This window comes from Paramormyrops kingsleyae, chromosome 4, assembly GCF_048594095.1.
Source record: "Paramormyrops kingsleyae isolate MSU_618 chromosome 4, PKINGS_0.4, whole genome shotgun sequence".
Classification (NCBI taxonomy): Eukaryota; Metazoa; Chordata; class Actinopteri; order Osteoglossiformes; family Mormyridae; genus Paramormyrops; species Paramormyrops kingsleyae.
In genome coordinates this window covers 12,140,940-12,160,383 of record NC_132800.1, presented here as the reverse complement: position 1 = coordinate 12,160,383, position 19,444 = coordinate 12,140,940, and the positions used below count along the sequence as shown (strand labels likewise).

The 19,444-nt window shown below is 47.8% G+C and overlaps 1 protein-coding gene across 1 annotated transcript in view; it reads right to left on the bottom strand.

The window, feature by feature from the left end:
• lmbr1 (limb development membrane protein 1) overlaps positions 1–19,444 on the bottom strand; it is a 38,336-nt gene that overhangs the window by 4,708 nt on the left and 14,184 nt on the right. Inside the window, exons 6-15 of the mRNA XM_072710659.1 lie at positions 18,053–18,179; positions 17,066–17,134; positions 14,908–14,972; positions 14,302–14,374; positions 12,699–12,779; positions 9,764–9,840; positions 7,524–7,601; positions 5,406–5,473; positions 5,138–5,228; positions 4,722–4,788 (exon numbers count right to left, since the gene is read on the bottom strand). Of these exons, the coding sequence (XP_072566760.1) occupies positions 4,722–4,788; positions 5,138–5,228; positions 5,406–5,473; positions 7,524–7,601; positions 9,764–9,840; positions 12,699–12,779; positions 14,302–14,374; positions 14,908–14,972; positions 17,066–17,134; positions 18,053–18,179 (796 nt within the window). The remainder of the gene's footprint in view (positions 1–4,721; positions 4,789–5,137; positions 5,229–5,405; positions 5,474–7,523; positions 7,602–9,763; positions 9,841–12,698; positions 12,780–14,301; positions 14,375–14,907; positions 14,973–17,065; positions 17,135–18,052; positions 18,180–19,444) is intronic.

The window sequence follows — 19,444 nt, the reverse complement described above, 5'->3', positions numbered from 1 at the left end:
TTGCACCGAATGTGCCCATAACTACGAATATATATATCGGTTTGGTGTGACTGCAAATGCAATTACACAGTATTAGCCACACATAAACTGATTATGCTCAATGTCCAATACTACCAAAGTCACCCAAACAGACTTCATCGCTTTTCATTAGCTAAAATCACGAAACGGACCAACGCGGCACATCCCGCGATGGAGGGGACGCTCTGGGAGCAACATAGCGCAAATGTTTTGAAATCAAACTCTCAACAGGCAAACAAAACCAAACAAAAAATGGGGGGGAAAAACTCCAAAACAAACAGAAAGATGACATGATCATTCTCTATTCAAAGCTTATTCACAGCTGTGCCATTGTTCCACCGTCCTTGGCAAGACAAGCCAAGTATTTACAAGCACTCCAACAAAACGTGCTATTCTGGAACAAGTCAGTAGCCCCTCCCGCCACCATTCAGGTCCCCATAAAACGGGCAGGAGTCGCCAGCTTCAGAAGACAGGGAGATTTGCGAAAAATAACGAGAGAATAAAAAGGGAATGGGGGGCAGTGTGTCACTCAAGGCCCTTAGCCCCCAACTGCTCCAAGGATTGTCTGACCTTTATTTCTCATTAGTACATCACAAGATAAAAAAGCATTAGCTAAATAAACACGTACGCATTCCCTCTGACGCTTATTCAGCATCACATGGACGGCATGATTGCCGTGATGATACTCCTTCCTGTGCATTATTTTGCTCCAATCACATTCATCCAAATGAACAGTTTAACATCCAGAGCTTCTAAAAAGAGGCGGAGTTGGGAACACTGACCCGGCACTAACGACCACCACGAGCCGCACTGGGGCACGGAGGTGGCTGCTTATACCCAGCTGAGGCTGCAGTGCAGCGACAGGCAGCATCCTGCTGGCTTCAGCTGCAACACGGCACCTCGTGCCAACCGGCATGCCCGACCCAAAACCCAGGATCCCTTTTCCGGACCTTGCAGCGATTATTCACCCTCCAGGGGCGAACAAGCCTTGGGGGGGGGGGGGGGGGGAGGAAGAAGAGAGGAAGAGGAAGGAATAGAAAGAAAGGAGGAAAAGGGAAGAAACAGAGGGAGACAGGGGGAGATGGGGGGAGAGAGAAAGGGAGAGAAAGTAACAAAAAGAAATGGGGGAAAGAGGGAGAAGCGGAGGGAGAGAGACAGAAATGGGGGAGATGGGGTGGGAAAGAGAAAGAGGGAGAGGGAGATAGAATAGAGAAAGGGAAAGAGGAATAGAAAAAAGAGGGAAAGGAATCAAGAGGAAGAAAAGAGGGAAAGACAGAAAGAGAGGGAGAGAAAGAAGGAGAGGTAGACGGGGAGAGAAAGAGGAATTGAGAAAGAGTGAGAGCAAGAGGAAGCCACTGAGAGAGGGATGGTGAGACAAAGAGGGAGAGAGAATGACAGAGGGAGAGAGAGAAAGAGGAAGAGAAAGAGAAAGTGAGAGGGAAAGAGAGAGAGAGAGAGAGAGAGAGAGGGAGGGAGGCACAGCTGCATGCAGCGATATCGCAATTAAGCAAACCTCATCTTCATACGCTCCCACTGAGCAGCGGCCTCTGACAGGCGTCTGGTGTCCACAAGTCGTCACGGCGCGTACATGGGACCCGTGCCGTCCATTGGAGAGCCACTGTGATCATCTCATCTCAGCCTCCCAGGCGGGCACCCCATCACCCCGGAACCCGCATGCAAGCCAGACGGGACGCGGCCGGATCTCAGGGACGGGGACGCCGCCGGGGCGCCTCTCTGGGCCCCATGCCGAGGCCCTGCAGACCTGGGCCGGCTTTTCAATTTAAGGCCATCTGTCATCAGAGGTCGCACGCGCTGCCGCCGGCGGCGTCTCCCCGCTCATCTGTCCCTGGCTGCTCCGGAACTTTCCGCCCTCGCAAATTAACGCCGAGCTGCATAGCTCCCAGCGCACTGAAGGCTAACTCAAAAATAATGAAACATAGTAACATGGGCAAAAAAAAAAAAAGGAGATTGAATTAAAAGCCCTCCAATCTGCAAGGGGCGCTGGGTTTTCACATCCTCGGTTCCGACACTCATGACATACAAAAGGAGACTCTCAAAGAACACAGAACATCTATCGCTTAAACATATCAAACCCACGGCACACAACAGGTCAACAGGTGTGCGACCAACCCCAGCCTCTGTGGTTCATTGGGGGTATCCCACAAAGCTGAATATCTCAGTTAGCTGGATAACTTAAGCCAAACATGAAAACGGTTCAATAGTGGGAGAGATAAGTGACATTCCTATTGGACAATCCTTACATTTGGCTTATCTGGCTAATGAAGAAATCCAGCTTTATGAAATGTTAGGCCTCTGTGCATGTAATCAGAAGTTTGCCGGTTTGAATCCCATCCTTGGCAGAATAACAACCTGTCCTCTTTGGGGTCATGAGCAAGGCCCTTAAAATGCCGGAATAAATACCCAACATATAAAAGAAGCATTTCAATGTGCTTGTACTCGTACAAATGGTACAACACATACGTTGTCCCAGTGAGGGCTGCAGGAATGCTGCATCCACCCCCCACCCCATATCTGACATCTGTCGTTCGACTGTGGCGTTACAGTACATTGCATTTCTCAAAAGAGCCACAAAACAGAACCAAACAAAGCCGACCTGAATGCACGCTGCATTCATTTTATCCCAGCATGCCGGGAGATGACAACCTGAACTATGCAGGCCAGTCAGTCTGAGAACAGGGACTGCGCTTACTTCCGTGACACAATCAGTCCATAAAAATCTAAGTTTCAATTCACCTTCCTTAAAAAAAAAAACTTCAATAAACGTCATAATTCACACACCTCAACACTTTAAACTGTATCACTGCTGAGAGTGTGAAACCAGCATAGGAGACTAGTTGTAGTCGAGTGCAGATCTATCCCTCTACAGATCACATGACCCATGGACTGCAGGACGCTGCGGAGAAACCTGTCTCGATCACCCTGCATGGCCTTCCGCAGCGCTGGTAAAATTCCCATTCCTCCTGCTGCCATAGAAACGACGGAACTCTCAAAAGGCAGCAGCTACACGGGAGATGTTGGGGGATGACCGTCCTGCAGCTACTGCGCAGGTATCTGGGGCAGGCGTCCTCAGAGGCCCTTAACTGCCCCATCATATCCCCTGCAGGCTGAGACCAGCTTACGGTTTCTGGATCCACAAAAGTCAGGTACAGTAAGTGAAAAGGCTCCTTTGAAACAACTAGGATTCTAAAAACAATATTAATGTTCCACAATGGAAGTCTTCTGCGGATGCCGATCGACTGACATGGGAATTCCATTCCATAGTGGACGGTAGGAACGTCACAATTCTCGCAAGTCTTTTAGAAGGGGGGGGGGGGGGGTTCGGGGGGAGTTACCACTGTGACATGTTAATTCTTGGCATAACAGGGCTGAAGACAGCAATGCTTAAGTTTACCTTTCCCATCAGACTCTGAAGGCCCCCCCTAGCCCGCACGTCCGCCGCGTGAGGTCCCCCACCCCGATTCGTTAGCATATGATTCCTCGCTGGTGAGCTATTCAGCGGCAGCGGGTGGAACCCGCCAAGCCGCGCGTGTTGATACGCTACGCAACTCCCCGCTACACACCGGTAATGCTATTTGAACAGCTGGCCCGCCGCTCTCCGCATTTATCAGCGCCATTGTGATTGCACCATCCTGCCCCCCCCCCCACCCCACCCCACCCCCAGCTTAATTCTTTTTCAAATCTCTACGGTAAACTATCAAGGAATTTGACTTTCCCGGCATTAGAGGCTGAGATCTGCTTCTGCCTGGCAGCTCGTTAGGCTGTGCTCCCCCCCCCCCCCCCCGTCATTTTAAAGACAAAGGTTGAGGGAGGAAAGGGGGGAAAAAATAAATCTCATGCCAAGACCCTCCCCTGGTCTTAAAGTGTCTTGAGGCTGGACTCTTACTTTTGACAAAACACATAAGGGTACTGTGAGATTTACAGACCTCACACTTGTCATTGTGGTTTATTTGACACAGTGTGCAATACGACAACTGGATATTTACTTCTCTTCCATGTCAGCACCTCTAAGGCCCAAGCTCCCACCTTTCTCATCTTAACTGTAATTCCTCCATATCGCCGCCCTAGTGGCCTTCAACCGTTGCGCAGAAATGGCAACCCAATTTGCCGATGAGGGAATGGGGTAATAATCTCACAATAATCGGATTCAAGTCACAACCAAAGACGTGCTACAGATGCTCACTGGCATCGAGATTCGGTGCTAGAAGCAGGCCTCTATTGACCCTGAGAGAATTGTATCCTCTCGCCCGCCCCCCCCCCCCCCCAGCTCTGCAAACCGCAGGCAGGCAGGTGAAGGTCACAGCGCCTACCCCGCTGTCAACAGCAGAAAGCCTACAGAAAACACTTTTATTGAAAAGGTTTACAGCACTTAATACTGTGCTCCAGGTGCCCTTACATGGATATAAGCAAGGGCAAACATGCAAACGGAAGGAGAGATAATGAAATAAAGGGCAGGATAATACACCGGGACTAACATCAGGAAGCGGCGACCAGCAAAGCCGGGGTGGGAGACCCGCACTTTTGGCCCAAAGGATACAGACCTTGCCACCTATTTACAGACGGCCTATTCCCCGGAAGCTCACCTGTGTTAGCATTGCTAAATGCTTTGTTTATACGTTAAAAGTGGGTTTTCCCCTGTTTTTTTTTTTTTAAAGCCCCGATTCCCAGAGAAAGTGGAAATTCACCCAGCGTCCGCGACATCACTGGCAACGCCGAGCTCAGCACGAGGATCGACACACAGCATCCGATGATCTGCCAGAGAGAACCACACGTTAAAATCAGCCATCGTGAGCAGGGGTACGTTTCTCGAAAGCTCCGCTCCCGTTAGCGACTTACATAGTTGGAACCATTAAGTTGCACGGTTCTAACTACGTAAGCTGCAGCAGCAATGCTTTAGGGAAACTTACCCCCAGATCGGATCGCAAAACACAACAAGGGTATTGGAATGGACCTCGGTTGTAAAATACCCCTCTAAAACATTACATTTCAGACACAAGTGCTACTTGTGGGCAGAAGCCCAGTGCTAATCATCTCAAGCGAGCCACACTACTGGGGAAGCAGGTCACATGGGTTCCACATGCAAGGGCCTGACCGTCCTCACCGTAGTCATGGTGGTGTCGTCCTTCCTGGGAGTCAGACCTTCGAACACACGCAGGCTATAGAAGCCGACGACAGAGGACACCAGCAGGTAACTATTCGGATTAAGGAAAAGGACACCCTCCGCAGGGAAAACACCCCCCAGCACCATTACAAAGACAAACAAAACTGGACATTTTTTATTCTGCCATAAAACCACCCATGAAACAACATGAACCCACAACCAAAATGGCCGTTAGAGAACTTGGGTACGGAGGTCAAGGAAAGGATACAACATAAGAATGATTTCAATTGCTGCTTGCACGACCCCAAATGTCGACACATTACCTATTCCTCTCTCCTGGGGGGCAGAAGGGGAAGAAACATCAGATTATACAACAACAGTACACTTCTGTATATTTTGGCTCTAAAAGGAAAATATAACTCTCATAATAAAAACAGTTTGCTATACATCAGAGCTGACAAGAAAACTTCAGACTGAAATGGCACCGAGCCGCCGGAATGGCGAACGAAAACAGACAAATAAATTCTTTTTACTACCATCGTTAATCACATAGTAATTGAACAGGTGTTCAAACAAAAAAGCCATACGCTATGCGATAAGGGTAATGCGGCTTCAATGCATGTCAGTATGAGGAGACCAAACAAAACAAAACAAAGGCTTCAGCAAATGCTGAGATTTTCATTTGAACTTAGTTGTTAAGTGAGAAATATTTGCTTTTGTTCGACTTCTTGGCATAGCTGCCGGTCACGTTGCACAACAGTGTTTGAAGGGAACTCCGCTGTTACGGGAGGTGGGGTGGGGCGTAGCGAGAGGAGAGGCACCATGCAGAAAGAAATGAGAATAAACTAACATATTCTGAAGGTGGCTCTAAAAAGGTGCTCAGCTATGTTTGATGCTTTAGACCGCTATGCAAAAAACATTTGTAATTAAAGAAAATCAAGTGATGAAACACAGAGGACCGGCTGCTTCATGACTACTCAGTGCAGGACCTAAATGCACGAATTTAGCACATAGTGCCCGCAACTCTGAGCCTTTGCCACCGGGGCCCCGTTCAGCGGCCAGCTTTGCCCTCAGTTCCTGCCTCATTCCTGCTCCCTGCCACCCCCAGCTCCCAGACGTGGATCCTGAGAAGGGAGACCTGGCCGGCCAGTGCAGCACCCAGTCCCCAGATGCAAAGCCCACCACAATCCGACAGGTGTCCCGGCCTTCCTCTACTTTGAAGCATTTCGGCAACTTTTATGGAGGATAACAGGAGCATTTGGCGGGCACATGTGGGGGGGGGGCTGGGCGGGGATTAGCGGGTGCATAAACAGCCACGCTGGCCCATTTCCGAAGCCACGCATTGACTGGCAGCTCAATGTTTTCAGGGCCTGGGTGTGAAACCCAATACAGCATACAGCAATGTTATTTAGACAATACCAATAAAAGATGGTGAACAGCGCCCCTGCTGGTGAGGAGTGGTCAGAACCAGAGGGGCGATGGCTTCCGTTTGTCCGGAAAGTTTGACTTTCATTTCTTCCCCGTTTTTAATATGCATGAGGAAGGGACAACTAAATAAATAAATAAAGAACACGAAAGTTCCCCCAGCTGAAGCAGGCCGACGCAGATGGCAGACGGTGCCCTTGAACGCGACGCGGCCGGCATCTAAACGGGCCCGCGAGATCAGAGGCGAGCAAGCGGATCATCAAACACGCAGAGCCGCCGCTGCGGAAAGAGCCGCCAGGCAACCTGACACCACCTGACAGCCGTAATTTGGGGGATTTTCTCCAGAGCGTCAGGCCAACGAAAATAACTCTCAAAATACGTGGAATATTGAGGGCATTCGCCACAAGGGAAAAAAGAAACAAAATATGATAATTTCTGTTGGCTTTACGTATGGGGCGAAAAAAAAGCCGATGTCTAGTTTTACACAGTGTCAGAGCAATCCAGGCAGTACAGAACACGAAGGGACAAAACGTAAAATTACAGATAGTTATTAAAAAAGTAAATCCCTAACCCAGTATCTGGGGAAAAAAAAAAAACCTGTCAGGAAATGTGTAAATGTTTTTAAACGTTCAGCAGCTGTAGACTTCAGACATGCATCCGATTTAATTTGCACGGCCCTTTGAAATGATGTCGGGAATGGGGGGGGGGATGGATTAAAAACACAAAAACAAAAAATGAAAACAGTGATAAAACCATTAGATAAAAAAAAAAAAATTCAAGCCCAGACTTCAACATTCATCCGAGCAAATCCGGAATAGTGTTTCCTTTGCAGAGAACTTTCCAGAACACTGCATGCACAATTGATTAGGTTTTCAAATCATCAACAGGCGACAAACAAAGAAAACAAACGAAACGAAAAATGAGCACCATGATGATGAGGAGGAGGAGGAGGAGGGCCCACCTTGGATCCCTTTGGCATGGCCGTCTCGTCAACCAGCAGGTACAGGATGTTGAGGGCGACCAGGAGTACGGAGATGGCCTGCAGAAAGGGATGGGCAGGACAGGCAGCTTTTCAGGCTGTATCACACTGCAGGATTTCTTGTTTAGCCAGATAACTTGTCAGACTGAAGGTAGTCTAGGCTAGAGGGCGGCACAGGAACGGGGAAAGTGGTAATACTGCAGATAAAAATATTTCCACAGTAACAGCGGGAATGGAGATGATCTTCATGGAATTCCCACAGGGATGGTAATAAAATGTATGGTAACACCACGGTAATGGTAATGAAATTGCTTGTATATGCATATGTATTCTTATAGGCCTATCTGGTATATTAATTCTAAGTCCATTTGTTCTGTTACATTATTTATTCTCACCCCAACAGCAACTGAAGGCAGCGCAGCCTGAGCTATACAGGGCTGCTGAAGAACAATTTGTCTAAATACTCAAGAAATGGCTACTATGCATAGAACTCTCAAACGCGGAAGACACGTGAGCAAAGTTTCCCAAGCTATTTTCTTTTTCAGAATAAAAGTGTTTGGATAATTTGGTCTGAGCAATGCAAAATAAATTTGTTTGTGGAAAAAGTGCCAAGTGAATAATTTAATAATGAAGATTTTTAAAGGCAAAGATATTTATTGTTTTACTGTGCTGTTTGGTGTGTTGGTGAATGCCGGACAGGGTGGGGATGGTTTAGATTTTAACGATGGTACAAAGGTAAAGTCCATTTAAACTGGGGTACCATAAATCTGACAACTTATCTGGCTAAGCAAGAAATCCAGCTTCATGATGCTGGCCCCAAGAGAGAGCAATAGTCAGTACATTTACATGCATACTAAGAAAATCAAAATTATTGTGTTAGTCCAACAAAACTGGACTTTTAAAGTACATATAAACGTTAGTCCAATTGAGATTGTACTAAATCGAATTTCTTGAAGTCGGACTAAGACACCCAGATAATTGGGAGTCGATTTACTCCTGCATATATTCATTCAACCAGACTCAAACTGGCCTAAGTGCTTTGGGGATGTTCCACAGTCTTCCCCCCCCCGGCTTTGACCCGGAAGTACCAGAATAGGCTGGTATACAGAAGCAGCATGGAGCATAGCAGAGGTTACGGTGGTGACGTCTGCCTTCGGATAACACCATAGCCAGAAGCGATAGCATGCAACCAAATGTACAGCGCTATAAAGCTGCCCAATTCACCGCTCAACTAAAGGGCGCTTTTCCACCGCAACAGGTACCGTACTTTTGGTACTTCAAGCTATAACCGTAGCTATACTTAGCTGTGCGTGTAAACATACTCAATGATAAGTCTCATAGCATTGTCATTTATTTATGAATCACTGTCATAAACCTCAGTACCTTGTTCTCCTACTTGTATGCAATTGTAGAATTTAGAATTTAGAGATCAGTGGTCATTGTCAACACACCACAGCACACAGTGCGCAACAACGAAATCTGAGAAGCGATGTATGTTGTATGTATATAGTATATTGAATGTAAGAAAAAGCCTGATTTTAATATAGCTGACTAGCGACGTAAGAATTGCATGTGCATAACATGTTGCTAATTAACAAAAGTACGGTACCTAGTGCGGTGGAAAAAGCACCCTAAAAGTCACAGAAAGATTGGTTTTGATCCAGATTAACAGAAAATCAAAGTCAAAAACGAGTGAATCAATCAAGAACCAACCAAACTATCAAAAATAATTGTTTGGTACAGGTGTGCTGGGACCTGGGAGGGGGACTGTCTGGGGGTCCCCGAGGGCAATGTTCAGAAACAGGGGCTCATAACAACCAGGCACCCCCCCCCCACCACCACCACGCACCCCCCCAAAAGTTACATGGGGTTTCAGACAGTTCACTCTGGCACTAGAATTGAGCTCTGCTACCTGAAAAATTACAAGCCGCGAGTCTCCCAGGATACAGGAACCTACTAAGTAAGAAATAATATTATAAAGTGAAAGAGAATTAGAGACTCGCGCAGGTAGCTGGTAATTACAAGCACGTAGCAGCGGATGAAACATGAGGGGTAAAGCCAGACGGTGAGCAGCTCCTCTTGGGAACAGGGATGCCGTGGCTCCCTAGTACCAAGACACGGCAGCTGGGGCTCGGACACGTTCCGTGAAATGTGGGGGTGGGGGGTCTGCCGTCACAACCCCCCCTTCCGAGGCGGGGCGAGCAGCTCGCATCTTCACTTACAGTTCCAGTCAGGAGTATTAGCATGACAAAGGGGTAGAGCAGATTCCTCTCCCACGCTGACGCTTTCTTCCTCCTCTCTGCAGGGAAAAACAACGACAAAAAAAAAAAAAAAAAAAAAAAAAAAACACGATACGGCGAAATCAGTATTGCTGTGCCGACACAGCTTGACCAATGGGATTAGAGGAGAAGACGGAGGTCAGACTGCGCACAGGGTCACGGCTGGGGCTTGGCAGGGAAATGACACTGAGACAGGGCACGTCACAGAAGATCTTGTAAACGTCCCAGCAGATACGTAAGGGGGGACTCACCCTCCCCCCCCCCCATCCCAACAACACGGTGTATGTATCAACATGATGTTCTCAGAGCTTGCCCCAGAGGTAGGCATTACTGATTGCACAAGTGCCATAAATTAAGCATATTGTCTTTAATTATCTCTCCTTTTGGGGTTATAAGGCAATAAGATTAAATAAAGTGCTGAAAAAATAAACTGATTTATGCGTGCTTTAACATGGAGGATTGGGGGGGGGGGTGGCTGGCCTTCAGTAATTACCTCACTAATAACTCCCCCCATAACAGCAGCAGAATCAGTCATGAGCCAAGTTTACCTGTGCTCATTCTCAAGGAACCATTTAATGTTCCTTATCAGATCCGGGACAAAATACAAACACGAGGATCAGACACAAGACTATTAAAATGTAACTCAGAGTGGGAGCGCACCACCGGCGGGCTAACAGGAGGGGGCGCAGCGTCGGCGGGCTAACAGGAGGGGGCGCAGCGTCGGCGGGCTAACAGGAGGGGGCGCAGCGTCGGCGGGCTATCACGGGGATACAGCCGTCCCTCACTGGGGAATTGGTTCCAGGACCCGCAGTTGATATCAGAATCCATGGATGCTCTAGTCCCTTGTACAAAATATACACTCACCTAAAGGACTATTAGGAACACCATACTAATACGGTGTTTGACCCCCTTTCGCCTTCAGAACTGCCTTAATTCTACGTGGCATTCATTCAACAAGGTGCTGAAAGCATTCTTTAGAAATGTTGGCCCATATTGATAGGATAGCATCTTGCAGTTGATGGAGATTTGTGGGATGTACATCCAGGGCACGAAGCTCCCGTTCCACCACATCCCAAAGATGCTCTATTGGGTTGAGATCTGGTGACTGTGGGGGCCATTGTAGTACAGTGAACTCATTGTCATGTTCAAGAAACCAATTTGAAATGATTCGAGCTTTGTGACATGGTGCATTATCCTGCTGGAAGTAGCCATCAGAGGATGGGTACATGGTGGTCATAAAGGGATGGACATGGTCAGAAACAATGCAGAAACAGGTAGGTCGTGGCATTTAAACGATGCCCAATTGGCACTAAGGGGCCTAAAGTGTGCCAAGAAAACATCCTCCACACCATTACACCATTGCCACCAGCCTGCACAGTGGTAACAAGGCATGATGGATCCATGTTCTCATTCTGTTTACGCCAAATTCTGACTCTACCATTTGAATATCTCAACAGAAATCGAGACTCATCAGACCAGGCAACATTTTTCCAGTCTTCAACTGTCCAATTTTGGTGAGCTCGTGCAAATTGTAGCCTCTTTTTCCTATTTGTAGTGGAGATGAGTGGTGCCCGCTGGGGTCTTCTGCTGTTGTAGCCCATCCGCCTCAAGGTTGTGCGTGTTGTGGCTTCACAAATGCTTTGCTGCATACCTCGGCTGTAACGAGTGGTTATTTCAGTCAAAGTTGCTCTTCTATCAGCTTGAATCAGTCGGCCCATTCTCCTCTGACCTCTAGCATCAACAAGGCATTTTCGCCCACAGGACTGCCGCATACTGGATGTTTTTCCCTTTGCACACCATTCTTTGTAAACCCTAGAAATGGTTGTGCGTGAAAATCCCAGTAACCAAGCAGATTGTGAAATACTCAGACCGGCCCGTCTGGCACCAACAACCATGCCACGCTCAAAATTGCTTAAATCACCTTTCTTTCCCATTCTGACAATAAGTTTGGAGTTCAGGAGATTGTCTTGACCAGGACCACACCCCTAAATGCATTGAAGCAACTGCCATGTGATTGGTTGATTAGATAATTGCATTAATGAGAAATTGAACAGGTGTTCCTAATAATCCTTTAGGTGAGTGTACAATATTTACATAAAACCTACACGCATCATCCTGAATACTTTAAACCGACTCTATATCATCTCTGTACGTTAAACCATCTTGCAGGTATGGAGGGCCGACCGTATTTTATTTATTTATTTTTTGATATGATGATTTTTGGTTTGCCCATTAAAAAGGAGGCCTGGGTCCGTTTCAGTTCTTGGTTAAACCCGCCGCCACTCTCCCGCCGGCATAAGCGTCTGCGGATCGAGCACGCACTCCGCTTAAACACTAACAGTTCCAGCCGCTGGGGTGACGGCATCTGGCTGTTGAGACTCGGGGCAGCTTGGCACAGCCCCGCCCCCTGCCACCTTCTTTCTGCTAGAGAACCAGCTGCCGTCCCGTCGCTGCCAAGCCTTTTCCGTGCGGACAATGCCGCTTAATTAATGACATCACTAAAAGCCCGGGCACGATAAAGCCAGCCTCCCTGTCCAATATCCTAAGTGCCTGCACTCCCGTTCGCCCCTTCCGCACACCGGCTGCCATCAATAACACCCCAACCAGAACAGTCATCTGAGGGGAAAAAAATAAAGAAGAAATAGATACTTTTTAAAATTAAAGCCCTTGGTCTGCATCCAACTGCAGAGGGTCCAGAAGGCTTTTCCAGGCGACTCCTGATCCAGAAATCAGTCGCACCTTTCAGCCTGGCAGCTGCCCCCCCAGAATCCTTGGGGGCAGCCGAGAAAGACCAGGAGCCCCTGGCGGACACCCGGCTGACCAGTGAGGTCCCATGACGGGGTGAGGTCAGATGATTGGGGGGGACAGAGAGACTCACCCAGCTTGTTCTTCTGGCTCCGGATGCCGTCCAGCTCTCTGTGCAGATGCTGGGGGCTTTCCTGGGAGTGAGAGGCCGTCCCTGGGGGAGGGGGACAGACAGCCATCAGGGATACCTTCGGGGGGGCCCACAGAACGAAACCGGGAAAAAAAAGCCTTCGGGGTTAAATGTCTCCGGTGCACCTGCATTTAGGGAGGTTAGCAGCCAAAAACAAACCCCCCCCCCCCCGGTTCATTAAGCAATCTCATCAAACCCTTAATCCAGTGGGTGGCAGTAATCCCCCATGTCAGCACCGTCTCCGCGTGCTGCGACTGGCTGGGGTTGGGAGGGGGCAGGACGCAAAGGGATTCTCCAGGAAAACCGCAAGAGCGGCTCATTTAAGGTTCATTTATCCGCTTCACTCAGTTTTGTCTCGCAGGTCTTGGCGCACGGTTGGGGGAGGGGGGCACCATTTGCATTCCCTCTGGTGACTGGCAGATCAAGACCAATTAGTTCGACGTTACACTGTTACTAGCGCACAACAGAAATAACACCTTTCATCTCCGTTACAGGAGCCACAGGCTGATCACTTTGATCAAGACTATATATTTTAATATTTTAATCCTGCCCCACGCTCATCTGCTCGGGATTCGGGAAGAGAAACATGTTCTCACACACGCACAGCTGGTTAGACGTTGACATGGACATGGTCAGGTGAGTAGCGAGTTGGGGGGGGGAGGGAGGGGTCAGTGCTGAAATAATATTTCAGGACCAGCACGTCTTCAGTGACCCGGCTGATGTCTAGCAAGCCAGACTCGACCGTGACCTGATTAGCAGGACGACTGCCAGTAACTGCAGGAGTCCAAACGGGCCCGACATACTAACTGCACCGTGATGGATTGGATGGATGTAAAAATGGAAGTAACAGAGCTGACGGAACTAGGGAAAAACAAGTGAGAGGTTAAAAATGCCTTAGGGCTGGGGATCTGCAGACCCATTAGGGAGTGAGGGGGTTACTGCATTCGCTGCTGCACCGAGGTCACTGCAAACCAGGGCATCCCACAGCCTGGGCTGGTGCAGACAGCGCCCCCAGGGGCTGGGAGGCCCAAACTGCAGTGGTGTGAACCCTGCAGGAGCAGCTTGGCACCAGGGTGTGGAGCCTGATGGGACACCATGATAAACTAGGTGGGGGGGAGAGGAGGGGCGTACCAGTGTCAGAAGCATGGTGGCAACGTGCAAGCTGGAACAGACCAACTGGGTACAGTGACCGGGGAGGAAATGAAAAAGAAGTGCAGGTCTGAGGAAGCTGAAGTGCACCGCCCTGGTCACTCTCCGTGCGTATTACCATGTGTCTGGGATCCAACATGCCATTTCCAATGGCAAGAGGGGCAGGAGTACCAAGCCAAGACCCAGCAGGGGGGGGGGGGGGCGGTGGAGGCTGTAGGTCAAAGCTCATGCTGAACCATAGGGAAGCCAACGCTACCGTGACCGTAACACAATCAGCAAGCTGGCCGTGCTGTGACCGCCATGACGATGATCCCCCCTGCAGCCTCATTTCAGAGAGGGAAAGCAGAACACTTCCTGAGGGAGGGGGGCACCTGCCAGAAAGCCCCCCCCCACGTACCGTTCAGTCTTCTCTGGAGGGCCTCCTCCTGCAGATGGATGCAGTAGATCTGCTCGTCCAGGTCTTCAAGAATCTGGAAGCAGATAATGAGATGCAATCGAGCCACAGACACAGCAGGGGGCACCAATCATGTATTCTGCTGTAGTGACCCAGTTGATTTAATGGTACAACAGCAAGGCCAACCTTCAGACTTAAACCACAAACCTTCCAGCAACAAGTCCATTACTGTCACATTATATAAGACTGTTTTGATCATTTTTATACCGGAAAATTCAAAAACTTCAAAAAAGGCCGACTGACTGTCTATTATTGACGCGTCATGTTCGGGCTTAACTGGTACCTTAGGCTGGTCGATCACCAGAACAAACCCCATTTGCCCGATAAGAACAAAAAAACCTACTTAAAGTTTTTTGAAATCTTTTTTAACATTGTTTTTACATTCTAACAAATTTGCAATGTAACATTTGCAACATTTTCACTGAAAAAGGAGTGCGCGCACACACACACACATACACACACATGAAGGTAGAGATAAACATCAGCCCCGGGACAGAATGAATGACAATTTCCCCAAAGTATGCTGATGGGGGAAGGTCAGGTACTCACAGTCGGCTTCACCAGTAACTGGCCCATGACGGTGAACATGCGGGAGAGTCCAACAGGCGTACACACTGGAACGACATAGAGCAGTCAGACGGGGGTTAAAATATCAACGACAGTGATGGGCGTACACACTGGAACGACAGAGCAGTCAGACGGGGGTTAAAATATCAACGACAGTGATGGGCGTACACACTGGAACGACAGAGCAGTCAGACGGGGGTTAAAATATCAACGACAGTGATGGGCGTACACACTGGAACGACAGAGCAGTCAGACGGGGGTTAAAATATCAGCGACAGTGATGGGCGTACACACTGGAACGACAGAGCAGTCAGACGGGGGTTAAAATATCAGCGACAGTGATGGGCGTACACACTGGAACGACAGAGCAGTCAGACGGGGGTTAAAATATCAACGACAGTGATGGGCGTACACACTGGAACGACAGAGCAGTCAGACGGGGGTTAAAATATCAACGACAGTGATGGACGTACACACTGGAACGACAAAGCAGTCAGACGGGGGTTAAAATATCAGCGACAGTGATGAGCATACACACTGGAACGACAGAGCAGTCAGACGGGGGATAAAACATCAACGAGAGAGATGGGTGTACACACTGGAACGACAGAGCAGTCAGACGGGGGATAAAACATCAGCGACAGTGACGGGCGTACACACTGGAATAACGCAGAGCGGTCAGACGGGGGGCTAAAATATCAACGAGAGAGATGGACGTACACACTGGAACTACGCAGAATGGTCAGACAGGGAGATAAACTAGATGCTGCTGGAACGGCAACAATGTATTCCCCGGTTTTAGAGGATTACTGTTTTTGTATGTTGTTAATGTTAAATAAATACTTAAAGTTAAGCAGTTGTGTTACTCGTATTATAGTTATAGTCAGGGGTGCAGATAACTGGTACGCAAGAACGCATTCACCTTTAAGAACGATACGTGCGACAATCGATTGTTTGTAAAAGTGCAAATGTGTACTTAATAATAAAAAAAAAATGCACATAAATTATTTGGATGAAAAATTTATTCAGAACCAAATGCCCATTAGAGTCAAGGTTTTGTTCCTCCATAGGGACCTTTCATGCTGAGAAAGGATAACCCTGATATAAATGATTGAGTTGGAAAAAATGAACTCAGGTTTCAGATAAAGAAATAAATACATCTCTGAAAAAACAACGTTCTAATGCCAGAGAAGAGCATTAATTTATCTGACAGTGTCTCATAAAGCGGAGGCTGACCTCAAGTGACCTTCAAAGAGAATGGCAAACATTAAGTGGTGTGCAGTGCACTGCTAGGACAGTTCATGAGAGGATCCTAGAAGCAGGACTGAAGACTCAAAGCAAGGAAGAAGCAGCGTAGAGCCAGGCTGGAGTTTGCAAGAAATTGTATTTTTTAGACAGAAGCATACCCCTAAAATAAGAAATGAGTGAAACTAAAAATTTTGCTGTGGTCTCAATTTTTTTCCCCCCACAGCTGTGTATATATATAAAAAAATGACCAAATGTAAAAGATGTTTAAAATGTAATAAATAATTCAGTACATTTATATACATAGATACATTTTGTTTTATAGTTAGTTGAGCAATGTTTAAGTCAAATCTGACGTTGCCTTACACATAGAAGAATGATCCCAGTCACTTCCACACAGTGAGGCATACAGTTTATTAATTAAGCAATGGTACTGGATCAGTACTTGGTATCAGCAGATACTCAAAGCCCAGGTTTCAATTTTGCCACGATTTGTCTCAAAATGAAATCAGGTATAGATCTTCATCCACATAATGTTTTTATGAAGTGGTAATAAGATCAAATCACATACATTTTGAGTTATCAAATTCACAAAGTCAAGTGCCTTCTGCAGTCACCCATCCCTTTGCTGCCACTATGCAGCGCTGCTTCAATTTCCGTGCGATTTCTCTCGGAATTTTAGCAGCTCCAAACCTATACAACGTGTCTGCAAAGTTTGAAAATGATCCGTCAAATAGCTCTTGAGGTCTCGCGCTAACAAATTAAGCGACTGCGGCAAACAGCGACAAACTAACGACCACAAAGTCACCACACCTCCACTGTAATCTTAGATCGGCTTAGATCCCCACTGGAGTTTGCGAAGACTGTCGCCCCAGAGGAGAGTGGAGATACTTACTGAGGAGCAGCAGGCCTCCCATGAGGGATATGCAGGAGTACAGGTACGGCAGGTAGAACTCCCAGAGATCTGCAGAGACATCACTGTGTGAGACGTGAAGGCAGCAGCAAGGTCCAGCAAAGGCATAACCCCAGTGAGCTGTATCTGTCCACCTACTGCATCACACTGCACAGTTTTAATAGCCCACTTCCACACATTACCAATATTATAAACCACACCGTGGTCTACTTGCACATCCTAATGCCCGTATTTATTACTTAGTAATACTGATATTTCTGTCCTGCACTCATGCTTTACTATATTACGGTTTGTCCTGTATTCTGCCCTACAAAGACAAAACGCTTCAACTATATATTTTATATAAAACTGAGTTCCAACCAGAATTAGGTGTCTTAGACTCTTATCTTGTGCTGTAATTTATCTGCCTAATAGATATACAGAGGTGGACATTTCAGGTCCAGAAAGTAAAAATCCAGACCAGGATTTTGTTTCAACCATCCAGTTGAGTACTATGTGATCATGACTCTTTATGCTCAACTGGTTGGTTAAAACAAAATCCTGGTCTGGATTTTCACTTTCTGGACCTGAAATGTCCACCTCTGTAGATTTATGTGTGGACAGTCAAATAAAAAATCTAATTTTCACTGTCAGGGTAGTTACTGTTTGGCCTTTGTGTTAGCAGCGTGTGGCTCAGTGGGCTAAGCCGTGTGCCTGTAATCACAAGGTCGCCGGTTCAAGCGGTTCAAGTTGAGGGAGGCGTAAAAACAATTTCCCCACGGGGATCAATAAAGTATCAATTATTATTATTATTATTATGTTTGTCCTAATGTCCCAGCATGCACCTGTCTCCCCCCATACAAACTGTGGCATAAAAGCTTTCTATGTTGTTCTGAATATGTGACGGTAAACCCTGAATCCCGAAGCCCAGCACTGGCGCAGAGCCACAGGGCACCCAGAACACGGTCCAGCTGAAGCGGAGGCCCTTACCGTACAGTGACTCCATGCTGGTGGCGTCGTTGTCGATGAGCGCGGACGCCACCCACACGATGCCCAGGATGAGTAGGGCGAGCAGGAAGAGCATGACAAACGTCTCCAGGATGCGGGCCTTTATACCCTGAGGGGACAGGCAAAGTGGACACCCGGAGCTCCAGTAAGGTCAATCACACTGGCGGGAATGATGGAGCGGGGCTGGGCAGATCCTGCCCCTGATCAACACTCATATGACATTAACCTATTAACATGAAAAGAACACAGTGGGCATCACAGCTTTGGTGTTAAGGACCAGTGGCACAGGTGGGCGGAGTCAGAATGCAGTCATGTGACCTGAGTGGGCATGATGTTACTGGGCCTTCTTGTCAGTGATTAGCCTTCAGTTTGCATGTTAGTATGGGACTGAGCAAATCCTCTCTCGATGGCCAGCGAAAAAGAGAACCATGGGGTTAAACCCTGCGATGGTTCCAGGCGGTGGGGGGGCACTGAAAATGCACGAGACGGAACAGCAGGCGAAAGCCAAAAACACACAAGGTCAATAACGGAGCACGCGCTGCCAAGCCAACCATTTTCAAATAAACTCAATCATAAATTCATAAACAAAGCAGCACATGGACATCAGCTGTGGTTGGACTCCGCCAAAATAGGAACGCTGTGGGAACGGCAGATTCCCCAAGCACAGACAAGACACGTCCAGTTCACCATATCAGGGCCAATTCACTATGTGAGAACCTGTTCACCATTTCTACATCCAGACCGGTTCACTATATCCACGCCAGTTTGCTATGTCAGGACTGGTTCACTATGGGACAGCTTACCCTGAATATAAACTGCCATCTGTAAGTTAATAACTTTCACACACTGTCACAGAGTACAACAGCCTGCGAGTTAAAAAGATTTTTGTTTTCTGTAATAAACAAACACTTGAACATCATTTGAATATTATCCACATGCCATTAAAGTGTCTGCCCCCATTGCCCTTTTCTGCTGGAGAGGGATCCTTGCTTCCACCAGTGACCTCAACCCCAGTAAGGTCAGTAGTGGCCATTTAAGGAATCGCACTGGCCCCGCTATTCACAATCCAGGTTAAGGGCACGACAGCATGACATGGTGGGGCCCCATGGCCTTGAAGAGGAGAGGCCCCAGCATCTTAATGTGAATCACCAACCATGGTGAATGAGGTCACATCCCAACAGTGCAGGGACTGCAGTCTGCTGTTACAGTCCTGAGCCCACAGGGGGAGCTGCTGCTACACGATCCACAAACATACTCGAACACATACATATGGTGCGTTCCATTTGCCCTGGGAACTCGGATTCCGAGTTGGATTCCGAGTTTCAAAGCCGGAAGTGACGACATGCGCGCTCCCGTTTCTCGGAGATCCGAGAA